This window comes from Elephantulus edwardii, unplaced genomic scaffold (assembly GCF_000299155.1).
Source record: "Elephantulus edwardii isolate Elephantulus edwardi_28Jun2011 unplaced genomic scaffold, EleEdw1.0 scaffold00007, whole genome shotgun sequence".
Taxonomy (NCBI): domain Eukaryota; kingdom Metazoa; phylum Chordata; class Mammalia; order Macroscelidea; family Macroscelididae; genus Elephantulus; species Elephantulus edwardii.
Window position 1 is genome coordinate 4,776,667 of NW_006399757.1, and position 25,886 is coordinate 4,802,552.

A 25,886-nucleotide genomic window follows, 5' to 3' on the forward strand; every position below is an offset into this window, starting at 1 on the left:
ATCAGCATAACATAGGTTGTTGATACCACATTCCTCCTCATAAAGTCCAGCCTTCCAAATGATCTGTTCTGCATATGGACTGAAAAGGTATGGAGACAGGACACATCCCTGACACACTCCTTTCCTGATTTTGAACCATGCACTGTTTCCTTGCTCTGTTCTGAGGATTGCTTCCTGTTCTAAGCATACTGTTGTTGATTGCCATCGAATTGAGAGCCACATTATGAACAAAAGACCTAATGCATTTCCATAACTATCGTCATTTCTCCAAGTTCATAGAGTGTCCAGAGGCACGTGGTTTAGGAAGTGGGTGCCATTCCTGCTTCCAAACCTGTCTTACAACTGGGAGCTTCACCAAACACTGTCCACATTGAAAAAATCATTCTGGTATTTGATACCCCAGTGGCACAAGGTTCAGCATCACAGCAAACCCAGGTTACTTCATACAGCACATTGACAAAGAGTGATGCACAACATGGAAGAGTGTTTCTCCAGATATAACAGTATTAATCTCATTTAGCAGTGGTTAAGTGCCATCAAGTTGAATACGACTAAGAGTAAGCTTTGCACAAATGACCTGAACTCTGTTCTATAATTAACATCATTTCTATATATTTATAGTTTAGAGAATTTGTAGAGTTTAGAGAGTTTGTAGAGTTTCCAGAGGCATCAAGTTTAGGAAGTGGATGCCATTCCTGCTTCTCATAAGAATGATAAAGTGTTCTGGGATTCACATTCTCCTCAAGGTTAGTCACAATTTGTTGTCATCCACACAATCAAATGCCTTTTCATAGTCAATGAAAAACACATAGATATCCCCCTGCTACTCTTTGCTTTCTGACAAGATCCATCTGACATTTGCAATAACCTCTAGTGCCATAACCTTTTCTAAATCCAGCTTGTATTTCTGCCAATGTGATATTCCAGTTGTTTTTTGGATTATCTTCAGCAGGATTTTGCTTGCAAGTGATATCAGTGATACTATTCAATAATTTTCACACTCTGTAAGGTCACCTTTTATTAGAATGGGAATAAATATGGATCTCTTCCAGTCAGCTGGCCAGGTGGTTGTCCTCCAGATTTCTTGGCACAACTTGGTAAACATGTCCAGGGCAGCTTCTGTTTGCTGAAATGCATAAATTGGTATTCCATCAATTCCTGGGGCTTTATTCTTTGCCAGGTCCTTCAGAGCAGCCTGAACTTCCTCCTTTATCACCATTGCCTCTTGATCATATGTTGTTTCTTGAAATTCTTCTGTGTCAACCAATTCTTTTTGGTACAGTGACTCTGTATACTTCTTCCATCTTCTTTTAATGATTCCTGGATTGTTCACCATTTTGTCCATAGGATTCTTAAGTATATGCCAAAGTAGATGTGTTTTCCATAAAGCTAAATGGTTGATTTTTCAAAAGTAGATTTCTTTTTCCCTGACCACTGCCTCTAAGTGGACTGAAACCTCCAATCTTTTGGTTAGCAACCAAGTATACTATCCAAGACTTTATAAGATCCCTAATCAGCAATACATGAATAATGAGAGGAGAAAATTCTGGGTGCAGACATACAAACATGCATTATCACTATAGGAAATGGGCTCTCACCCAGATTTATGGTACCTAACAATTCTGATGTTGTGTTGTTGTTGTTGTGTACCATAGAGTCAGAACCAATCCACAGTTGAGCCTCTGGTGAGTTTTCAGAGGCAGTTAATTGCATGGGAGGAGATTGCCCAACCTTCTTGCGCAGAGCAGCTGGTGGCCTTGAACCATGTGCCTTTGGGATTGCAGCTCAGCTTCTTGACACTAGACCACTAGACCACCAGAGTTCCCTGATATGGAGCTATAATATGGAACCACAATATCCAGAGGCACGAAGAAAAGTAACTATAATTCAGATAATTCCTCTTCCCATTTGGCTTTATTAGTCTTGTCCTAGAGAGAAACCTTTTGGGTGTGGCCAAGTTAAAACACTTAGGTGAGATGAAACTCATTAAGCTCTCCCATTTCTTAGGAACCTTTTTTGTTTGGTCACTTACTGACTGTTCAACAGACCTGGGACTCTGAAGGACATAAATACTTCTGCTAGTTATAATTCAAGAATTGGGGTTGAGATCATTACATGTGGTCTGAAGGTGACATTAAAGCCAGATACAAACATTTGAAAATATCACTGAGCTTCTCTTTCACTCAAACCATTTTCTAAATGGTAGTCAAATACGAGTTTTCTATTTGATTATCTATTTAGTATGGGGGAAACACATTTCATTATGATATTGAATTAGAGAGATATTCCAGACAATAGATCCTTGAGAATTATTGCTATTGTACTAATTGGTAGGCTTCCTGATATCATTATTCTCCAGTTAGCTATTCATCGTCAAACAGAATTACCACTGGGAATGAACAGCCTCAAGCAGCAGGGTGCTAGGGCTTATAGCCCGTAAGTCCTATAAAGTCAGCCATCCCTGGATTAAGTTCTTTTTATTTCTTGACTGTTTAATGTCTTGCATATTATAATCAGTGCTTTAATTCAAGATTGGGCCTTGCGGCAGTTTCCAAAGAATATACATTTTAAAGTCAACAAATTAATGAATGTTCTTTTCAGTCACCTCAAGTTTTCTGTCATTCCAGGGGCCATGTTAATGCTTTGAAGCCGATGCTGGCCTATGGGCTGTCAGCACTGAAGAGGCAGCAGAGAGTAGGGAAGGGCTAATCACCAAAGGAAAGCTTTGAGATTTGGCAGTGACAAAGTCAAATCAATCTTCCTGCCTGCTTACAAATACCATTTTCATCCATTGTAGAGCACAGCAAAGTTGCACAGCCAACCCAAAGGCACATGGTATGATTCTACCAGCTGCTATGCTTGCTTGCTCAAAGTGAAAATGATTTGAAATGCTTGCCACACAAATTTAAAACCTACAGCCTTCAATATGGATTACATCTCAAGATCAAGAAAACAAAGATCCTCACCAATGGGCAAATAGGCAACATTGTGACAGATAGAGAAAAGACTAAAGTTGTCAATGATTGCATCTTGTTTGGATCCACAATCAATACCACTGATACCAGTAGTCAAGAAATAAAAAAGATGTTCTGTACTGGGAAAATGTGCTTTCTGGGACTTCTTTATAGTATTGAAGAGCAATGATAGCAACTTAAAGACTAAGGTGTGCCTAACTCAAGCCACAGTCTTTTCTGATCTGATATGCATTTGAGAACTGGACAATGAGTAAGAATGACAGAAGAAAGATCGAAGCCTTTGAGTTGTGGTGTTGGAGAAGAGTGCTGAGTGTCTTGTGGACTGCCAAAAGAACAAACATGTCTTGCATAAAATGCAGCCGGAGTGTTCCTTGGAGACAAGGATGGCTAAGCTTCGTCTCATATACTTTGGACATGTTGGTAGGAGAGGATAATCCTTGGTAGGAGACCTTATGCTTGGAAAGTGGAGGATCAGTGAAAGAGTGAAAGACCTTCACTGAGAAGGGATGATATGGTGTTGCAGCAATGAGATCAAATATATCAGAAGATAGAACCAGGACTGGACAGGGTTCATATCTGCTCATGGGGCACTATGAATTGTACCTGACTTAATGGAACTTAACAACAACAATAACAATGGACATGAATATGGGAGGGTGCACTGAGGTTTGGGGACACTGGCACAAATGGCTGGGAATAGGGATGGAAATGACATTTTTATTACTTTTTATTATAATCTTGGTTTTTTTGGTACTAATGTGAACATACCGCTTGTTCTAAAAATTAAGTTTATTAAAGAAATTAGAAGCTGATAAAAGCAATGGTGAAATGTACATAAAGAGAAATGGTGGGAATAGGAGGAAAAAAGAAAACCCTTCATATAAAAATAAACAGGAGCATACATGTTGTTGTTATTTACTGTCCTGTTGGCCGACTCATCGTTGACCCTCCAGCGCGTCTTCAGAGGCAGTAAATTGCATGGAAGGAGATTCTCCTCCCATGCAGTAGCTGGTGGATTTGACCGTTGGGCCTTCAGAGCTCTTTGCGGTACTAAATTACATTTGCTAAAGGCTAAGACAGGCAAAGCTTAGCAGTGGGCACTCAAAACCACAAAACTTGGTCCTATTGAGCCAATTCTGACTCCTGGTGACCCCATGTGCTACAGAGTAGAACTGAGCTCCATAAAGTCTTCCAGGCTGGTATTGTTACAGAAGCAAACGGTCGGCTTTTCTTCCATAGTTCTTCCCGGTGGTTCTGATTGCCCGTCTTCTGGGTTGCTGATAATGTAAACTTCTTATGCAATCAAGAGAGCCTTGAGTACTGAGTAGCTATTAATATTACTTGCTTCCTCTCACTTTGGTAAGGTTTAACCACTCAAACTCTAAAAGAGAGATCTTAAAAATGCATTAATTCCTGCAACAGAGTTTATCCTTAAGCCAAAGGCAAAATTTTAAAATGTCAGTTGGAGGCATGCAAGGCAATCTGCTTATTGCCTTGTTTAAGAACTGCTTGTTTATTATTCTCTTCACCTGATAGGGCCTTCAATATTTACATCTGAGTAGTCATTCTGACAAAATAATCACAGGCCTGGATGAAAGCACAGGCCTGCAGGCTATTGCCTAAAGCAGGATAGGAATAAGGAAAACAGGTTTCTGCCCTCAGGTTTATACGCTGAAGCCCTGTAAAGGTAAGACCATAGTTGTGGTTCCTGTCTGTCTTGGAAAACAAAACAAAAATAAAACTTTAACCAGGGGCCTGTTTTCTGCAGATACTTTCTTCCTCTCACACTCTAGAAATTATATCCAAATACAACGCAGAACTAGCTGAAAGGATCCTTGGCTTTGGTTCAGTGGGGCTTTCAAGGATGCCCTTGGCTGACTGCTAATCCAATAATAAACCTGTAATATCAAGGCCAATGGTGCCCCAGTCTCCAGGACAAGGGCATCTCAAGAGTTTGGTTTGGGATCGGAAAGGATTCAGGACTCACAGCAAATCAGCTGTAGGAAACGCTTTGGAGTAAGGACATCCAGCCTATGTACAGCCTATGGCATGGACTCAATTTCTTAGGATTGCCTAGGCCTATCCAGTCTCATTTAAATTCATTGTTCTGAATGAACTTAGGTTCAGTGAACTTAAGTGAAGGACTTGGCCAGGCAAACATCCCCATGCACTTAACAAAGGCTCAATGGCAATGTATGCAACAAAGACAGTAAACCTAGTTCTACAATCTCAACTAGCTACCATTTAAAGAGCTTCTTCTCTGTGCCAGATACCACGAAAAAACCTTTTACAAACACAGACTCTTGAATTCTGACCAGTAATTTACCATTTGCTAATGTTTCCATTTTATAAATGAGAATAACTGAGGATAAGAGGAGTTAAGTAAGAAGTAAATTACTTTAAGCCATATAAGTTATTTATAGTAAAATTAGGATTCAAATCTATGTCTGATCCCAGAAGGTCATGATTTTTATACTGCAGCATGTGACTTTTACTATAATGACCTTTAGCTTTAGTCTGGCTTTGATTTAGCTTTAAGTCTTTTTCAAAAAGACTTTTTAGGAAGCTCTAATGGCCTAGTGGTAACGAGCTGTCCTCCAACCTAAAGGCACAAGGTTCAAATCTACCTGCTGCTCCATGGGAGAAAAATGAGTTCATTTCTTCCCACGTTATTTACTGCCTCTGAATATTTGCTGAAGAGTCAGTTATGGGTTGGTTCTGACAGTACAGAGACAACAACAGTTTAGGCATTATAAAACGACATTAGAAATGGCAAGTCTACTACTGTAATGTATGAATTTGTACTTAGATATATTTCATATTTTTTACAAAATAAAATCTAAAAATAATTCATTTAGAAATACAAAGTTATTCAAAAGGTTAGTATATTTTTCTGCACGTAAAAAATTAGATATTTAAATATATTATAACCCCAAAGAAGTGAACAAATCTTACCCCCTTCCTCAGCTTTCATATCTAATAACTCATCTACAGGTCCTTTTGGGGGGAGTGGGAGAGAAAACAAAATTAAGAGTTAGTTTCACTTTGTAAGGAGTTAGGTTCAAATTATTAAACTGTATTAGCTTTCCTTAATCCAGATTACCTGAGGACACATCATGTGTACAGCTTTTGTCTAAGGCAGATAGAACACTTTTTCCATCTTCAGCTGTAAACAACACATCATGCAAAGGGTTACATCAATGCAGAATTGTAGACATGTTCATAATTCAGTGTAAGAAAAACACAGCTTCAGGATGAAGTGACACCCACAAATGCGCTCACACAAAAGAGGGATTCTGGAGTCACATTTTACTCCAGCTGTTGGCTATCAGTGAATTATTTTTTTTAAAATGAACAGCTCTTAATCTCTGATTTCATTTTAGAATTTACCCAAAAACACCATGACACCAATTGAACAATTCTCCTTCTGTGGCAAAGTGTATAAATTAGAGTAATATAACTTGATGGTGCTAATGAACTTGAGTCATATGAGTCTGGTTAAAATAAAAAGGGAAAAGAACAGCCTTAAAATTTAATTTACTCATAGTGTACTTTAAACTTTTTGCAGATGACGGAATAAGACGGATGACACTTTATCATGAAGGATTCCATTCTATGTATATAAAACAAAGTAATCAGCATTTATAATCTCAAAATAGCAAGTAACTCCTGCAAGTAAGTGGCCGTATTACACAAGAACATGTGAGCCTCTTGTTTAGGTACAGATTGTTATTTATTTATACATAACACGTAACTTGAATAAGAATAGAATAAACCGGCTCTTAACATTTTTCCCACAGAACTAAGATTTTCTACTTCATTACCTTGATTTCCATCACATTAATGATTCATGCAGTTGGTATCAGAACTCTGACAGGGACACCAAGGGCTTGGGTTAACATGGTCAGAGAGCTCACACATGGCTAATTAGGTTGGTTTCTACTTTTCTCTCTGCTTTCCTCCCCCTTCTACATCCTACCTGACATTCTGGAACAAGCCACGTTCTCTGACCTTCTCCTGGCTCTTATTGGCTCATATATGTCAACATGCCCCCCCCCCCCCCGCCCCAAGCTGTTACTGATTCAATCCTGACTGTCAGACTGTATTTCATAGGGTTTTCAATGGTGGATTTTTCAGAAGTAGATCATCATATCATCATATGATATGCATCAAAAATGCTTTTGAGGCATTTTTGGATGGACTCGAAGTACCAACCTTTCACCTGCCAGGTAAGTGCAGAGACTGTATGCACCACCTATAGACTCGAAACAGTTGCTGTCAAGGTTGTTTCTTTTATGTTGACAGATCTCAGCACAGTACTTTATTTAGCTGGTTCCCTGGTACTCCCTGTCACATCTGCCCTTAGCCCTGTACTACTTCTTGTGGCTCTTGTCCAAGTTGAAATGGTTTAATTACTTGTCAATTACAATATTAGCAGCTGCTTCCTCTTTAGGCTGTAATTCCCAACAAGGAGGGGTCTGAGTATGTCTGTGGTCCCATCAGAAGCTCAGGTCCTAGTGCATGTTAGGCCTGGCACAGAAACAACTCACAATGAACATCTGTTGGACAAGTGAACACATACACGAAGCAGTGAAGATATTTATGCACCAACAGATGACATGGAATCAAGGCACAGAGGCAAAAAAAAAAAATTTCTATTGAAAGAAAGAGAGAAAGCTAATAAAAGAGGAAATTGAGGAATGAAGAAAACAGACGAAGCAAGTGGTCTGAAAAGTGAGATAACAGACCAGAAAAGAGGGTAAAGGAGAAGGAGGGAGCAGTGGGGAAGCCCCCAAATCTGTACTGCTGCCTCCTCACTCTCTGAAAGGTTTCCATAGGAAAGGCAGGGAGAAGAAATGTCCCCAGCAGGGTCAGCCTGAGGAGAGGGCTGAGCTAACTGGAATTGTCTGCATAAACCCTTTACATTTTCTTGAGTACCCAAAAGCTCTGAGTTTCAGAGGAGAGGGTCAGTATTCCATCAAAATTCAACCACTATTTTTATACTCAAGTGCTCTTTATCAGAAGAGGATTCAATGAGAAAACTGACAGAAAACAGAAAGACTGACTAGACAGCACACTGTATCATCAACCAGTACTCTAAACTCTAGACACACTCCCTAACACATCAACTAAAATCCATCAGGTGAATCCGGTACCACTCATTGTAGGGCACACTGAGGGTCACCTCGAAAAGCAATGTCTGAGCTTAGCTCTCCATCTATCCTAGTGAAAGGTCAACACCCACAAACCACCAAGAGTCTACTTAACAATCTTATTGTTACTGTGTAACAACTCAATTTTATTAAAATGACATCTTCAGCCTAAAACAGAGTGATTAAATGATAATAGCTGATTTTATATATTTGTTATCAAGAGAAATAGCTTTCAGTCAGGTCTCAAGCCTAGATAGTCCTCTGAGGCAAGGATTCTGAATTGATTAATCCTGTTGTTACTGTTTGGTGCCACTAAATTGAATAGTCCTAATAGCAACCCTATGACTAACAGATCTGAATCCTGTACTAACCTCACAATCTCTGACACACTTCAGCCCATCACTGCAGTTGCTGTGTCAATGCAACTGAAGGCTCTTCCTCTCTTTTGTCGACCCTCCACCTTCCCAAGCATGGTGTCAAAAATATGGAGCCCTTAAGGAATTTGCGTGTCATCCTTACACAGGAGCCATGCTATTCTTCTCTGTATTGCTTCAATTTTAGTATATGTGCTGCTGAAGCGAGCACAACTAATTGTCTACTTAAAAACATACAGCCTCTCTGAGTAATGCCATAGGAGTACTATTGATCACACCTGAAAATTTTAATTGCAATTACAAGAAGAAAATCAATATAGCCCATTCTCAACTGGAAAAGAAGAAAAGGCCTAGGTAAGATTTGAAAAAAAAAAATAGCTTTTGAGTATTAAGTAGTATTTCAGAAGCAATTCTAAATAAAAGAAAAACTTACGTTTAAAACTAGAGGATTCCTTGCTCTGGTTTTCATCGGCCAATGAAATTAACCTTATAATAAAAGAAAAAGACATTTAGTACCAACTCCTGCAAATAGCATATTATTGATGCACCAGTTGTTGAGCATAACATTAGGAAACATAAGTACTACTTCAGTATAAACACTGAGTATAGTGTAAGTATTACTTCACATATAACAACACCATATACACACAGATGAAAGGGCAGGCACATAGTCATTTACTTGCCACTGATATAGAAAGAAAAGAAATAATCATTCTCTTTTTCCTGGCCCAAGGCTGGTTAAACAAACAAACAAAACAAAATAAAACAAAACCAACCCCCTCAACCCAAACCTACTGTCATAGTGTTGGTTTTGACCCATAGTGACCCATGATTGGGCTCCTTCAAGTAAATCTTCATGGGAAGAGACTGTCCATTTTCTTGTTTGAAGCAGCTTGTGGATTTAAACTGCTGGCTTTTCAGTTAAAATGATACACAACCTTCGTTCCCTAAGGCTGGTGGGTGGTTGATGTTCCGTGCTATGGAGTTGAGTACGACTCATAGTGATCCTTTGAACAAAAGACCAGACCTTGGTCTATCCTGTGCCATCCTCCTCATCTCTGGTACATCTGAGCCCTTTGCTGAAGTCACCATGGCAATCCATCTCAGTGGAGGCTTCCTCTCTTTTGTCCACCCTCCACCTTTCCAAGCATGATATCCCTTTCCGAGGAATGGCCTCTCCTAGCACCATGCTTAGGAGAATCTTAGTATGTGAATTTATTTGTATCCTGAAGAGATATTCTGTAAATGTCTAGATGGGTAATTAGGTATAAATAAGCTAACCATCTTTTTAAAAACCATGATTGAAAACTGATTGTCTAGCAGGTATTTATCCCAGTTCCTGGTCTTCCAGAAGACGTTGACCCCACTAGACGTGCAGGGGGTTAAACTCATCAATGCTGAAGCCCAGGTCACTCTCAAACCCAGAGAGACGGTTACCTCCTTGACTCTGACCTTATCTTTAAGGACAAGGAAGGGGCATTAGTGCCTCTATTACATTTTCACTATCATTTAAAATTATTACTGGGTTACATAATTGAGTTTTTTAAATGAAAAATTAAAATACCTGAGAAGTCTATAATTAGTTAAAAGATAATTCTATGCAGTCCCCTTTCAAGTAAAGGCATATGCTTTATTTTGATTGGATAGAACTTATATGGAGAAAAGGAGGCTCCGGGATTCTGGGCTCTAGTACTATAAAAGGGACCGTGAGCAGCCTCTTAAAACCTCTGCACCTCCCTCCGGTCAGTTGTAAACATGAGTCTACTTACAGTGATGACACAGAATTATCAGGTGAATGAGCTGAGAGAAACAAAGTGTCTAGCATTGTGTACAGCACATTAGAGGTGCTCAGGCAAAGATGGCTAGCATTACTGCCACTGCCAGAAATAAATGACCAATTCTCCCTGAAATAGTTGTCTTGGATATAGATCACACACTTTAGTTCATCCTACTGAAGATGTACCTTTGTTCTGCACTAAAGAAATTTTCTAGTAATAGCTTTAAAATTAAATAGGGCTAATATTGGCAGCAAATATTTTGCGGGACAAAAGTACATTTGAAACTTTATTTAGAAACAAAGGAAAAGATAAAGCCTGGTTTAACACAAGATTATCATCTAAGCTTTTTTGGAGCTTGGAAAGGAATAAATAGAGGTAAAAAAGATTGACTTCACTTTCTTTGGTTAATCAGTTCAATGACCAACTCTCACGTGCTCAAAAGAAAATGACATAGATTCACATATAAAGCTGCTTGATGCTGTGGAAGATTAGGAAGCATGTTACAAAGTTCATCTTAGTTAAAATGATTTCCTGGGGTGTTTTCTTTGTAAAGAGGACGATATGAAGATGAAGTACTTACTTCCTGCACTCAAAACTACTCTGTATTGAATAGTTTAAAAATATTATATTTTAGGGCATTATGTTTATCATAAGAGTACGGAATGAGAGTTGCAGAGTGGATTATATTTGGGGTGGGGGTGGGGGTGTGCGGGGTGGAGGATTGTATACCAATGAAGTTTTTTTTTTGCTTTTCAAGGAGAGGAGCGAACTGGGGTGAGAGGGTGGGCGGGGAGAAAAGTGCAACAATGAATGAATGGAATTCCAAAATCTCTGTAGATGTTCATTGAAATAATAAAAAAAAAGAAATAAACATTAAAAAACACACACACACTACTCTATTTTACAGAGGCAAAAAAAAAAAATCATCTGAATGGTAGAAAACAAGACATTGCATATGTAGAAAAATGGGGGGGGGGGAAGAAATGTTTTGTTAAAACACAGGAGAGCAAGAGCCCAGATGAGATGGATTGACACAGTAACTGAAGTAATGAGGGTAGGTGTGTCACAGACAGTGAGACTGGCTCAGGACAGGGCAGGGTTCAGGGCTACTATGCATAGAGTTGCTATGAGTCACAAGCAACAACATACTTACCACAACAATGCTGTTATAATGTACCATTCAGTCAGAACTGACTCACAATTGACCCTTCAGCAGACTTTCAGAGGCTGCAAATCTCACAGGAGAGATTCCTTGCCTTCCCACGCTCCACCCCCACCAAGCAGCTGGTGGATTTGAACCATTTGCCTTTGAGCTGACAGCACAATTTCTTACTACTCAGTCACTAGTCCCCCACCCAGATTTACAGAATTTTTTTTCATTGGATTGAGAGATCCAAAGTTCACCAGGAATATGTGCTGAAGACTGTAGGACTCTGAATACATCTGTCAAGTGGTCTCTGGTGGCTGAGTGGGTAAGGAGCAGTGCTGCCAACTCAAAGACACATGGTTCATATCCACCAGCTGCTCTGCAAGAGAAAGACAGGCCATCTCCTCAGGTGTGATTTCCTGCCTTTGCACACCTGGTAGCAGGTCAGTTATGAGTCAGTTCTGACTCGAATACACCTAACAACCACCACCACCAAGAAGTCAGGAAGTAAAAGGCAATTCCTGTGTCTGAGGCCCCCACCAAATCTGGTCAGCAAGAATTTTGCTACCCATATCTAAGGAAAGAAAGATTTTCTAGAAATAGCACATAACTTACTGATTTGGATCCTCTGTGGCTGCTTCTGTACTTTCCTGCTGGGTGATCTTTTTCCTTCCTTCTTTTTCAACTAGTTTTTTCATAGGGTCTTGTAAACTCTTCATTATAAATCATAGACAAATAAGAGAGGGAAAAAAAAGAAATATTGATAAAATGTCAACTCTTGTAGCTTCCAACAACCAAATCTTGACTTAAGAGGTATGCAGACATTATTATGAGCCTATCAAGTGGACAGAAATTAACCTTTATATAAAGAGGGAGCTTTGGTGGTCTAGTGGCAAGAAGCTGTGCTGTAATCCCAAAGGCAAGGTGATTCAAATCCACCAGCTGCTCCACGGAAGGATGGGCAATCTCCTCCTGTGTGATTAACTGCCTCTGAAAACTCTCCAGAGGGTCAGCTATGGGTTGGTTCTTACTCTACGGCACACAACAACATAGTAAAGCATATGTTGCTGTTAGGTGCTATTGAGTATGACTCATGGTGATCCCATAAACAACAGATCTAAACCTTGTCTTATCCTGTGCCATTTTCATCAAACCTGACATACTTGAGCCCATTGCTGGAGGTCCCATGTCAATTCATCTGGTTGAAGGTATTCCTCTTTCTCTCTGACCTTCTTCCTTTTCAAGCATGATATCCATAGGAGAAAGCAGCTTTGCCACTGGATTTATGTTTTTCCTTTTGCCAAGAAGTTATTCAAAAGAAGGCCTTTGGCTCTTGCTAACTTTATTTTCCATATTCAGCATACAGCAAAGATAAACATTCTGCTCTGTTTGCAGTCCACACACTGACAAAGCAGCTTTCCCTTCCCCCACAAAGATGAGACAATTTCATCTTATATTTAATTTGTTTGCTATTTTGAAATCTAAAAGCAGCTTTTGAAAAAACAGAAAACCTCCTTTTTTTAAAAAAAAACAAACAAAAAAACAAAACCACCCACCCAAAAAAATAGTGCCTTAACATATTCTGACAATTTAACTCCCATGAGTGGACAGACCAGGTGCATCTAAATCTGGTAAGAAGTCTTTTTCTTTTTGTACATCATTCCTTGAAGTTACTGTTTTCAAGCTTATTAAATATTTAAGTGTTTTTTTATAAAAAAGCATGTGTCTAGAAAATACACATCAGTGACAAAGACCATATAAGAAGCTAAATACTTCTATAACAGATAAATAAGTAATTTTTAAAAGAATGATAAATAACTTAGATAATTTAAAATAATGATTTAAAAATTATTTGTTTCTGACTATAATCAAAATAGAGATTTACAAATACAGAAACATCTCAAGACACTTAATTCTTTTTTATGTTTCCAGAACTACTAAATTTCTAGTCATTTTTTTTCTGGGCTTCCACCTTTCTTCCCTTCTCTTTCTCATCTTTTGCTTTTTTTAAATGCTACACATGGAGCTTGGGAAGCATAGGTGGTTACGTGTTAAGCTGCTAACCAGAAGTTTAGTGGTTTGAATCTATCAGCTACTCTGTGGGAGAAAAATGGGCAGTTTCCTCCCGTAAACATTTATAGCCTCAGAAACACAATGATTTTTTTTTTAAATATGACTCACACAGAAGAAGATAAAATTTCATTCTCCAACTTTGATTAGCAATGCCTGACTGGAAGGCTGGATGAAGATGGTCCTAAGGCTTTCATGCAGAGCCAAGCTGCGATGGATTCTGGTGTCTGCCATGGATGCCAGATGGATCGTGATGGTTACCTTGTAAGCGCCAGCTCTGATATACTCCCTGCACAGAATGATTTTCCTAAAACACTCATGAGATAATGTTTCCCTTTTCCTCAAGAAATATTTCCTTATTTCCCCCCCTGATTTCTAGCTTAACCTCACAGCCAAATTGTAAAGGTCTTCTGAATTGTAATCCCACTTTACTCTGTACCAAATTTCCCACTATTATTCAAACAAGAGCATTTCATTCAGTTAAGCCTGCCTCCACAGTTTCATATGTGTTAGCTGCTTCTTCCCTAGCTTGTTCATTCTACTTCTTTAACCTAAAAGGCTTTCTACCATCTGTCTATCCTTAAAGGCCCTAACAGTTATTCAAAACCCAGACCAATTACCATTGTTCTCCTAAAACTTTACCAAGCATGCCAAATTTCAGAAAGTCCTGCAATCTTTAAACTGCATTCAGTTTTATGACTATCGTGTTATGCCTAACCTGTTTATTTCCCCCCATTCACATTGTGTTGAATACATTGTGTCTTATTCATCACCATTTATCTATATCTATTATTACCCTATCTTTTCAGATCCCTATTGGATCTCTCTTAATTTCCTCACCCTCCACTAACTAAACTCTATGACCCCATGATCCCTCCTCCCTAGTCTTAGCCATCTACCCCTCCCCTTTCCATCTTTTTACATTTATATACATCTTACTAATTTATCCTTCTGTTTTTACAATAATGGTCTATGAAATATTTGTCCTTATGAGACTGAGCTAGTTCACTCAGCATAATGTTCTCTAGCCTCTATCATGTTATATGGTATTTTTTGATGTATAGTATTTTTAGTAAAATGTTGTTATTGACTGCCTTCCAGTTAAGCATGACTCATAATGAACCTATGAACAAAGGGCCTGAAGCCTTTCTAAAACTATCAACATTTTTCAAAGTTCACAGAGTTTCTGGAGGTATGTTATTTGGGAAGTGGATGCCACTTCTGCTTCCAAAAGTACTTTTAAATTAGAAAAACAAAAGTATATGTAGAAAAATTTTAAAATAAAAAGAAAATATAATTCCATTTCATTATTTTTGTATGTATATTGCCTTTCTGTTTTATTTTCAAGGGAGCACTCTGCTTTATTTTCAAGGGAACACTAGTGGTATAGCCCAACATAGAGAGTTTGTTACTAACCAAAAGACTCAGCCTCTCTAGGAGTTCAAACCCACCAACCACTCCACAGGAGAAAGATGAGAAGTTTCCTCCCATGTGATTTACAACCTTGGAAACTCAAAAGAGGGTCAGCTATGAGTTTGATGCAACGTTCCAGAAATGTGTTGAGTGAGTTCATTACTCATATAATTAGAACCACTGCTATATATATTCATATTGACAGTAAATATGTTCTTTTTTTATTGTGAAAAAATGACATAATTATATCACATCTGACTTCTAGAAATTCACAAAATATAGTTAGATAAAAGAAGCAAAAGAAATCAAAGAACATTTTTAAATCCCCCAAAATGCTTCCATATGCCCATGATTTCATTTTACTTGGCTCTCCAATTAACACCATGGTAGCAACAGTCGAGGTATCTAAAGACATGAAAAATCCGCTCTCATTGAATATGTTCTTAACCAATATAATGTGTAGATATTTCAAGGATGCTAAGGATTGTGCAGGGTATTATTCACATGGCCACTATGAGTCTTTCTCAACAATACTTCACAATAACAACAGGTATTTCATAGTTAATAAAAAAAAGTTTATTAGAATGGCTACTATGAAAGGTTTTATATTACTTTGACATTTAATATTGGCTTGTTGCTGTCTGTGTACTGTAGAGTCAGAACCGACCTATTGCTGACCCTCCAGTGGTTTTCAGCGGCAGTTAATCACACGGGAGACGATTGTGCATCTTCTCCCACAGAGCAGCTGGTGGCCTCAAACTGCATGTCTTCGGGATTGTAGTGCAGCTTCTTAAATCTGGGCCACCAGAGCTATAAATGTGCATCGTTCACCAAGATTTTAATGTAAGACTAAGGGAGCTCTGCTGGAGGGTCAGCTATGTGTTGGTTCTGACTAGATGAAATACAATAACATCTTTGAGTATATTTCCCCTGCCCAATGTTTTTGCACCAATTTTCCCATTAACCACCATACATCTGGAACTGTCATTATTTCTATGGACTAAGTATTTCTGAGTATTTGGATTTGTTTATTAATTCAACAAATTGTTTTGAGTATTTACCAAGTATTATTTTGGGGTGCTTTGGAATACATGGCTGAATAAGCCAAACAAACTAGACTAGCTGGTGATGGAGGCCAGGCAAAGAATTAAAATAGGAAGACAGAAAGTCATTGGGCCACCACTTCATTGCACAGGAATGGTCTCTCTTTGGAAACGGCATTTCAGCTGTGAGCAAAAGGAAAAGAAGGGTCCAGTCACGCACAGCTCAAGAGCAAAGGTTCAAAAGTGAGAAAACTGTCCTGTTCTTAATGAGCAAAAACAAAATCCCTATGACTGCAGTTTAGCGGTTAAAGAGTTTAAAGAGGTTAGGGTGGTCACACAAAGAAAATAATAATTTGCTCAATGAATAAATAAACTATAAAAATGTGACATTACTGGAGGGGCCTTATAAGTTTTTCTTTGGAAACAATTTGAAACTTACAGAAAATGGCAAGAATACTAACAATAACTCCCCTACATGCTTTACCCCAATTCACCAATATTTAACATTTTGCCCACTTTATTCCATATCCTTTTCCTCTTTGCCTTTTTAATTTATGGCAATTAAATGAAAAAAATAATTGACTAGATGACAGATTGAAGTAAAAATGCTATAAAAGACTTTTAAGGAACAAATGAGACAACTGGAATATGGTCTAGTCTAAATGTTCCTTGATGGTTACAGACAATGATTTTTATATACCTCAAATCATCTGGTGAAAGTCAGGTGTGTGTGTACATTTTAGAAACGAGCAGCCATTAAGTGTTCAACAGATGTCATGAACTTATTATTTCTAATAGACTATTTTTCTCTACCTACTAACTCCTTTTTCTTCCTCTCTCTTTGCTGCATTCTTCCACCCCCTCCATCTCCCTTGCTCACACACATGAACCTTCCAGCAGCTATATTCTCCACAGAGTGGCTCACTCTGGTCAAAGTGGTATTTTCAATCATGGTTCCGATGATTCCAAGGTCCATTTTCAGAGTCTGTGTGACAACTGGCCAGGCCTGCTAGTATACGGGATTATCTTCTCAATGCATTCCCTTTTTTATCAATTGGCACTAAGCAGGGCCAGGACATGCTGCTTTCGGCAGTGTCTAGCTTCTGCAGTGCTGGCCTAAGCCCCGGAGATGCCCTTGACAGCTCCATGGTTATCATCCCTTCTGTCTCCAGCCTGACCTCCCCTCATAACCACACTTGAGCAGCTCTCAGACAATCCCTTTGTAATGTAAACCACTCATTCCTTCTTTTCAACTCTTTCCCCCTCAGTGGGCCATTAGCAGGGACTCAATTGTTGGCTCCCTGTCACCACAATCACAGTTAACAGTCATTATTGTGCTTCAGCAACAGATTGTGTGCAGTTGCAATCGCTACTTTAATTTATTATTAACAATTCCTGTGACAATCCTTTCCTTGTTGTTACCACTCACTGTTAACACTGCTCCTATAACAGTTCAGCTGTTATAGTTCATAAGAGGTGATGAGTATGCATTGCTGGTTGATTAATGAATAAGCTAAACTAAAAAAAAAATTAGACCTAAGCCATGGGTTTGTGTCTTTCTTCAAATAATGTGTCCACTCAGCTAAGCTATCGTTCTCAGTGTTTGGTAATTATGTTATGAAGTAATCATCCCCCAAGATGTTATCTGATGTCCTAAGTTATGTTAGACCCGTAATCAGGTTATAGTTCTAATCTGACATAAAGCAGATTTCTCCAGGGTGTAGGGTGCATCCACTATTATAAGAGATAAAAGGATAACAAACAGGCAGAGAAGAGACAGAGACCCAGAGAGACAGATAAAAAGACACAGAGATGGAATGATTTGATTATCACCAAGAAAGCAGAGCTGGGAGCAAAGTACATTGTTTGGACCCTGGGTCCTTGTGCTAAGATCCTCCTAGACTAAGGAAGACTGATGCCAACACACACATAGATCTCCAAGGAATGCTTGGTCCACAGATGTTGAAAAGAGTTAAGGACCTTCCTTCAAAGAAGACTTTCCCCTAGAGTTGATGCCCTAAATTTGGATTTCTAGCCTCCTAAACTGTGAGAGAATAACTTTTGTTTGTCAGCAAAATGGTGGACTGCAATCCTGAAGGTACATGGTTTACAGCTAGCAGCTGCTTTGCTGGAGGAGGACAGGTACAGAACATGGACAGACGATCTCCTCCTGTCTCTGAAAACCCACTGGAGGGTCATCTGTGGGTTGGCTCCAACTCTACGGTATTTGATGACAACAACAACACAACAAAGCCTTTAACTAGTGGTATTTATGTTACAGCAGTTGTTGGTGTTGTTTTTGTGTATGGTTAAGTAGGAAAAAACCTGTAGCTGATATTCCACCAGAGGGTTCTTAAAGGCAATTAATCACACAGGAGGATATTGCCCATCTTTATCCCACACGGTATTAGATAATTAATACAGAATTTGGTACTGAGAGTAGGATGCTGCTCTAACAGTATCTAAATGTAGAAGTGGTTTTGGGTAATGAGTTGAAGCCAGAACCGTTTTAAGACCCTTGCTAGAGTCCGAGGGTGCTCTGGTGGCACAGTCTGCAGAGAGCTGCATGTCCTGTGGATGAGAGGTGATGCCTCTCTGGCAGGTGGAATCCACCAGCTGCTCTGCAGGAGAAAGACAGGCAGTCTCCTCCCATGCAATTTACTGTCTCTTCAAACCTGCTGGAGGATCTGCTATGAGTCAGATATGATTCAACAAAAAGGACTTTTTAAAAAAGGACTTTAAAAAAAATATAGTCTGTAGGGAGCTGAACTGTTAATCGTTCTGAAAGTTTGAGGTCACAATTTCTGAAATCCAATGGCTTTGAGTCAGTTGTGACCTGATGACAATGAGGGAGTGAACAGTAAAAGAAGACTATGGCATCAGGATTAGAGGAAGAAGTGACAACCTGTGTTATAAAGATAACATTATCATATTTGCTGAAAGAAACAAGGACTTGAAGCATTTACTGAAGAAGTTCAAAGACTACAACCTTCAGTATGAATCATATCTCAAAATAAAGAAAAGGAAATCCTTGGCAACATCAAGATACACAGAATAAAGATTGGAGTTGTCAGTGATTTTCTTTTTCTTGGATTCACAATTAAAACCACAAATAAAAATGAAAGTGACAGTCAAGAAAACAGATGTATTTTATTGAGCAAATAAGTTGTCCAGGTCCTCTTTAAACTGTTAGAGAAACGCCAATTTGAAGACTAAGGTGTGCCTGACTCAAGTCATGGTATTTTATATCACTTTATATACTTGTAAGGGTCTGGGGCAAAGAGTTTACCAGCATTTGGGCGTGCCTGGCTGGTAAGACACTGAAAGGTCACGTCCCACCTAGGGTCTTGGGAGATTTAATGTCAGCTGAATCCGGACTCTGGCTTCTTGAGGCGCAGCAGGTTTGAGGGCTCTGGACACCTGTGGTGTTCTTTTGGCTCCATGTGGAGGTTGGCAGAGTGGACTTGCCAGATGAACTGGGGCTCTGGGGCAAGGAGTTTGCCACCATTTGGGCATGCCGGGCTGGTAAGACACTGAAGGGCCCTTGGACCTGTCTTTCATTGTTTTTGTTTAGACATTCCTCTAGGTCGTATATCCTTTGTGTACAAGTTGCCGTACAGAGATCACTTGTGGTTGCTGTGAGGCTGAACACTGTGACACTGATGTGTCAAATGTGTCAATGGTTGGTTACCCAGTGAGGACAGAGAGTGGGGTGGAGCTCTCTGATTCAAACAAGCTTAGAAGGAGGAATGGCATCCACTTCCATAATAGCTTGCCTCTGGAAACCCTATGAACCTGGAGAGAGGACACCCAAGTGTTGAGGACTCTCCTTCATAGGGTCGCTATGAATTGCCTGCGACTCGACGGCACTTAACAACAACAAGAACAACAACATATACTTGTAAAAGTTGGGCAATGAATAAGGAATACCAAAGAACTGACTCTTTTGGACTATGGTAATGGTGAATACAAACTATACTATGGACTGTCAAGAGGGGCAGGGCAGTCCCTGGAAAAGGAAATAATGCTTGAAAAGGTGGAAGGAAGGAAGATCCTCAACCAGAAGGACTGACAGTGACTACAACAATGGGGTTGAGCACAGCAGAGGCTGAGAATGCTAGGAAATTGGGTAGGCTTTTGTTCTGTTGTCCATAGGGTCTCTATGAGTTGGTGTCCACTTGATGGCATCTAACAGCATCAAGACAGTAAAAACCTAGACTGCCTTGAAGAGACTGTTGTCAAAAGCATGGATGTCAAAGGGATTCTGCTGAGGGCTCAGAAGGAAGTGAGGGCAACTGTAACACTTAAGATGGAACAAGAAGCAGTGGGAGAGAAATGGTGAGAGCAGCCCAGCCGAGCAGAGTGAGATGGGGCAGGAGCCACTTCACAGAGTGAGAGAGCTGAGAGTCTTACTGCTGGAGGCTTCCAGGCACCCCTTGAAGGAGCCAGACTTGATGATTCACAGGGCAGTGGCAGATATCACGTGAAACTATTTCTAATCACAGGCTGAGGGATGTTCCATTCAAATCCACATCCCAGAAATGAACTGCAAAGAATTTTCCTTCTTCATCCTAAAACCACTAGGCCCTTCAGTAGAGTTCTTTGTAAGACTCAACAGGGCAATCTTATATCCCTTTTAAACAGTTCTCTCCCTCATCTGTTTCAATGCAGTATACGTCAATTGGGTATTATTTTCATGACAGGAGTCCAGAATGAAGGCCGCACAGTGGAGTGGACTTGGGGGTAGGGATTGCATAACAATGAAAGAGTTTTACTTTTCAAGGAGAACAGCGAATTAGAGGGTAGGAGGTGGGCAGTGAGAAAAGTGCAACAATGAATGAATGAAAAACCTAGGTCTCTGTAAACTTTCACTAAAATTAATTTTTTTTAAAAAAAAAGAATCAACAGGGCAGCACCATGTATGATGGAGAGGTTCTTTGCAGAACCTTTGAACTAAGAAAGAGAAAAAAGAGAAGACCCCCAACAATATGTACTGACACAGTTACTGTAACAGTGGGTTCAGTGTTTCTCCTTGAAGGCTAGGATTTTAATACTCCATCTCACATACTTTGGGCATGTGGCCAGGAGTGACCCATCCTTGGAGAAGGACATCATGTTCAGAAGGGTGGAGCGACAGTGCAGGAGAGGAAGACCCTTTTGGTTGTTTTGAATTAAGTAACTACTTTCTCTTTGTTCGAGGGTGTACTAACATTGAAATGGTTTATAATAATGCTTAAATGGTTTCAGGAAGCACATACACAACATATAAGAACAGCATGACAGAGAAAACTTGCAGACCAAGTTTGCAAAAGTGTCTTGGAAAGGAAACAGCTTAATAGCATAACGGGAGTTACTACTTCCTGTATTAGGGAAATAAAAGGACTAGCAATATTTATCTGAATGAAGGCAAAACTACTCAGCAAAACAAATTTCTCAAACAAAAGGCCAGCAGCCAGGCCTAATATAATTGCTTAAATTTAATATCTGACTTTGACAACTGGGTAACATTTTCTGCAATCCTTTAATTATGATATTTAATTTTCTTATGCTTCTTTCCATTAATTACACTCTCTCTAGATGAAAGTGTCAAATAAATAATTGTGTGTACAAGGAAGTGAAGTGTTCATAATACAGAGGCATGCTTAGATGATGCAGAACTCGGCTGGGTAAGTGTATGTGTGTGTGTTTATATTGTTAGTGGTGCATGAAGAAAATAAAACAGAGGCCAGGATGGAGTATATGAGGTATATACAGTTCTGGACAGTTAGCACATACCCCTTCTCCTTGTGTACTCAAAAATTTTTAAAGACACTGCAGAAAGAACACTATTAATCTAGCATCTGAAGGTACTCTCTAATGGTACTGTGAGAAAAGAGGAAAGTTTGAGAGCAATAAATAAAATGTAATAACATATATGATATATAACCCAATTCTTTAAAATGAAGTGGAAAATTGGTAATAAGGCATTACAGTAACCTGGAAAGGGATGTCCACTGAAAACAGATAATACTTCAGTGACATGATAAGTATCTCAGCTCTTGGTGACCTTTGTGCTTGTCCATTGGAATAATGGAGGTAATGATGGGCGGGTATTACTTTCTCAGGATATTGTGAGAATTAACTAAGATAATGCCTCTGCCTACACCAGGCTTATGCTGTGCTTATTAGGTGCCACTGAGTCACGTATTAATTCATAGCGAGCTCATGAGTGGCAGATCTGAACGCTGTCCTATTCTGCACCATCCTCATCATCTCTGATATCTTGTGGTTATTGTTGCTGTTATGTGCCATCGAGTTGCCCACAACTCATAAGCGACCCTATGTACAACAGCTCTGAAGTCTGCCCTGTCCTGAGCCAGTCTCACTGATTCTGACACACCAACCCCCATTACCCCAGTCACTGTATCAATCCATCTCACCTGGGGTCTTCCTCTCCTGCACCATTGCTCCACCCTTCTGAACATGATGTCCTTCTCCAAGGATGGGTCACTCCTGGCCACATGCCCAAAGTATGTGAGATGGACTATTAAAATCCTAGCCTTCAAGGAGAAACACTGAACCCACTGTTACAGTAACTGTGTCAGTACATATTGTTGGGGGTCTTCTTCTCTTTCCTTGACCCTTCACCTTTTCCAGCATGATGCCTTTTTCCAAGCTCATTGTTGAGTGCTATTGTACTGGAACAGGCTCATAACAATAATATACCTGATCTACCAGCAGGTTTTCAAAGACTGTAAATTGCAGGGGAGTAAACAATCCTCCTTTCCCCAAAGCTGGTGGATTAGAACTATGTGCCTCTGGATTGGTGAGTAACTACTTACCACAACGCTACCAATGATCCCTTTTCCCAAGCTTATAGTTCACACAATAATGGAGCCTCTTTTAAGTGACTTTTACAAATCTAAAGGGAGCTCTAGTGGCCAAATGGTAGGTAGGTGTGTTGCAACTGAGATGGGCAATCAACTCCTTCATGATTAACTGCCTCTGAAAATCTGCTGGAGGGTCAGCAATGGGTTGGTTCAAACTTAACAATGCACAAAAACAACAACAAAGGGAACTAGATATCTTAAGTGCCCATCATGTGTTTGGCATTACACATCTCATTGTTTAATCCTCACAAAACCCCTTCCTGATAACTACTGTATTTCTGATTTCCTGAAATGGAAATTGAAGCAGGGAGCATGAAATAACTCACTTAAGTTCATTCAACTAATAACTTGTGCAACGATCTTTAAAATTCTACAGTCAGATCAGAAATATTACGGAAGAATCAAGTCAAGAATGTTTACAGAACATCTTTATGTGAAGTGCTGCCTATGGAGGTTGAAAACACTTTATTCCAAATTAAAAAATAAGAGTTCTACATTTTCAACTTTATGAGAGTCTAACACTGATTTTGGCATACATACAACACCTCTAAGTGCTATTTTTTAATGGAACATTAATAGTTATGCTGTTCAAAGGTGACACTTATGTTTGTCCTCTTGTCTTACAGCACAGGAGTCAAGGCAAGGGTCCCACGGAAGTGTAAAAACCATGGGCTTCCCCAGAAACAGTTCTACTGTATATGAGGTATGTGGGCCTTGGGGAAAATGACTATACTTTCTGAGTTGCAGCTTCTTTATTTGACACATGGGAATAAGTATATCCTGCTTCTCAAGGTCAATTCTGAAGGTTAGTAAGAACAGACATACTTTCTAGAAATCAACATTGAACTTAATAGTATTATTATTATTAAAGTTGCTCTATGCTAAAGGACAATCTCACCTAGACCTTATTTCACCCAACTCACAGCATCATTCTTGGTATACAGTAATTACCTACAAGATGCTATTATTTTTCCTTTGTCCCTCAAAGAAGCATGAAGGAATAAAGAGAGACAGAACATTAAGGGAAGCAGGCCTGAGTTGCAGCTTCTGGAAGAACAGAGACTAGTCACCCTCTACGAGAGATGAACTGACAACCCCTCTATTCCCTCCTTCCCCAGTGACCTGCCTGCATCCTATTTACTTCCCCAGTTGTCTGCCCTGAAGCGGCTGGGGGAAAAATAGCTTTGTTGAAATGCCTTGTAAAGTAATGACGCTGAGAGAAAACTTGAAAGTCTGAAAGGATAGTCTGGATGCTTGCCATTGAGTAATTGCTATGTTGGGACTGTTAACTCGAATCGTGTTGCAGGGATATTTACCCAATTTTCATAAAAACTATTATGGCTTTATTTTCAAAGCAAGTAACTACAGAGCCATGTGGCCTGTCGGTAAATGTTCAAGTGATTAGCTGAGAAATGTGGAGGTGGGTGGGTGAAATAAGGCTGCTAGGCATATGCATTTGAGAAAAACATAATTGGAAAAAGGTTGGGTTTTTTTTTTAAATTTTGAAAGCTAAAAATATTTAGGTCTCCAGAATGATGCTCCACATAACCGTGCTAAGTCCTAGACCCCAGGAGGGAACAAGAGAACATTGGCACATCTGTTTCAATGGTTATTTCTGAATACAGAGTTGTTTTCAAATTCAGGTTTCCTTAGAGTTAAAATCTTGGCACAGATTAAGAGTCAGTTGCAAAGCCAAGCTCTGTGCTTTTGAATTAGCCCTGTTGCAGGGATGAGAAGTCTTTTACCTTTCTGGTCGGCATGCTTGCCCAGCCCTCTCCCATTCCTGGTAGGAATTACAGGAACTCAGAGTAGGGCCTGCAGAGCTGAAGGATAGGTATAGGATTGGAGACTCCAGAATGATTATGGAAGCCACGGAAGGTGTGGTGTCTGGTGGAGTTCTGTTCCATTGCCATTCCCAGCCTTTCATGTGAAACTCACTGCAAAACTAATCTAGAATAAAAATGTCGAGTAAGAAAGTAATTCAAGGTAGGTTTAAAACCTTGCCTCAACAAACTCTTCTGTCCAAATATTCTCAACAGCTATCATCAGGATCCAGTTCCCCCCACGCCCACCCCGCTACCACTGTGCTGTCATTACCATCACCACCACAGCAACTACTACCACTGTCACTGCCACAATTACCATCTCAGCCATCATCCCAACTACTTTGGCACTACCCTCATCACCGCTACCATCTTCACTGTCATCTCCATCACACAGCTGCAAAGTGTACAGTACCACCGGATTTAAAGCCAAGCCTAGCAGGAGCTGACTGGAGATCTTATAATCTCACACACTCTGCCATATCACATACTTGAAGAAAATGAAGAAGAAAAGTAGAAATAGCAAAAAGCCCCCCTAAAATCCCTAGTTTTACTTCCAAAATCATTAGGGTAGGTAATGTTACAGGAACATACTCTGTTATTGCACAGGTCCTCTAATTCCTTTAAAAATACAAATGTAGTGCAACAATGAATGAATGGAAATCCAAAACCTCTGTAAATGTTCATTAAAATTAATAAAATAAAATTTAAAAGAAACCCTAAACCCCAAAAACAAACAAACAAACAAAAAATACAAATGCAGGCAACTCGCCTTGCCGTCACTCAATCCCACTGCTGTCTACTGCTGTGAGACTTTCACATCTCTCTACAGAAAAGAGACACTCTATCTACAGACCCCCACTGTTAAGGGAAAGGAGAGGCCACTGATAATAGAATTGCAGGCTTTCTAAGGAAGCGGTGCTTGACCCCCAAGGGCTTGTGATTTTTTTGTTTTATTTTGCTGATGTCTGTTCTTGGGTCTGTGTGGAAACTTGTAAGTGCATGACATTCTAGAGAGATGAAGGAAACCTGACCACATCTGAGGCCTGGCAGTTTAAGACAGGGAACTGTTGCTTTCCCAACAAACAAAATTTCATTTAACTTAAAAAAAAAAAAAAAAAGAAAGAAAGAAAAAAGCTTTAAACTCATAGTCTAAATTGCTGTCTCTAAAAAACCAAGTGCTTTCAAGACAAGGCTAGTAACATTGCATTCCATTCCTATCCCCATTACTCAATAATTTC

General features: G+C 39.5%; 1 protein-coding gene across 4 annotated transcripts in view; it reads right to left on the reverse strand.

Moving 5' to 3' along the window:
• Positions 1 to 25,886, reverse strand: part of ICA1 (islet cell autoantigen 1, 69kDa) — a 211,433-nt gene that overhangs the window by 23,375 nt on the left and 162,172 nt on the right. For 2 of the 4 annotated variants that reach the window (XM_006880238.1, XM_006880237.1), the window contains 4 exons: positions 12,043 to 12,140; positions 8,936 to 8,988; positions 6,079 to 6,141; positions 5,931 to 5,972 (listed from right to left, as the gene is read on the reverse strand). The exons of 1 other annotated variant lie outside the window; for it this stretch is intronic. In XM_006880238.1, the coding sequence (XP_006880300.1) occupies positions 5,931 to 5,972; positions 6,079 to 6,141; positions 8,936 to 8,988; positions 12,043 to 12,140 (256 nt within the window). The remainder of the gene's footprint in view (positions 1 to 5,930; positions 5,973 to 6,078; positions 6,142 to 8,935; positions 8,989 to 12,042; positions 12,141 to 25,886) is intronic. One more of the 4 variants, XM_006880239.1, reaches the window with a different exon arrangement.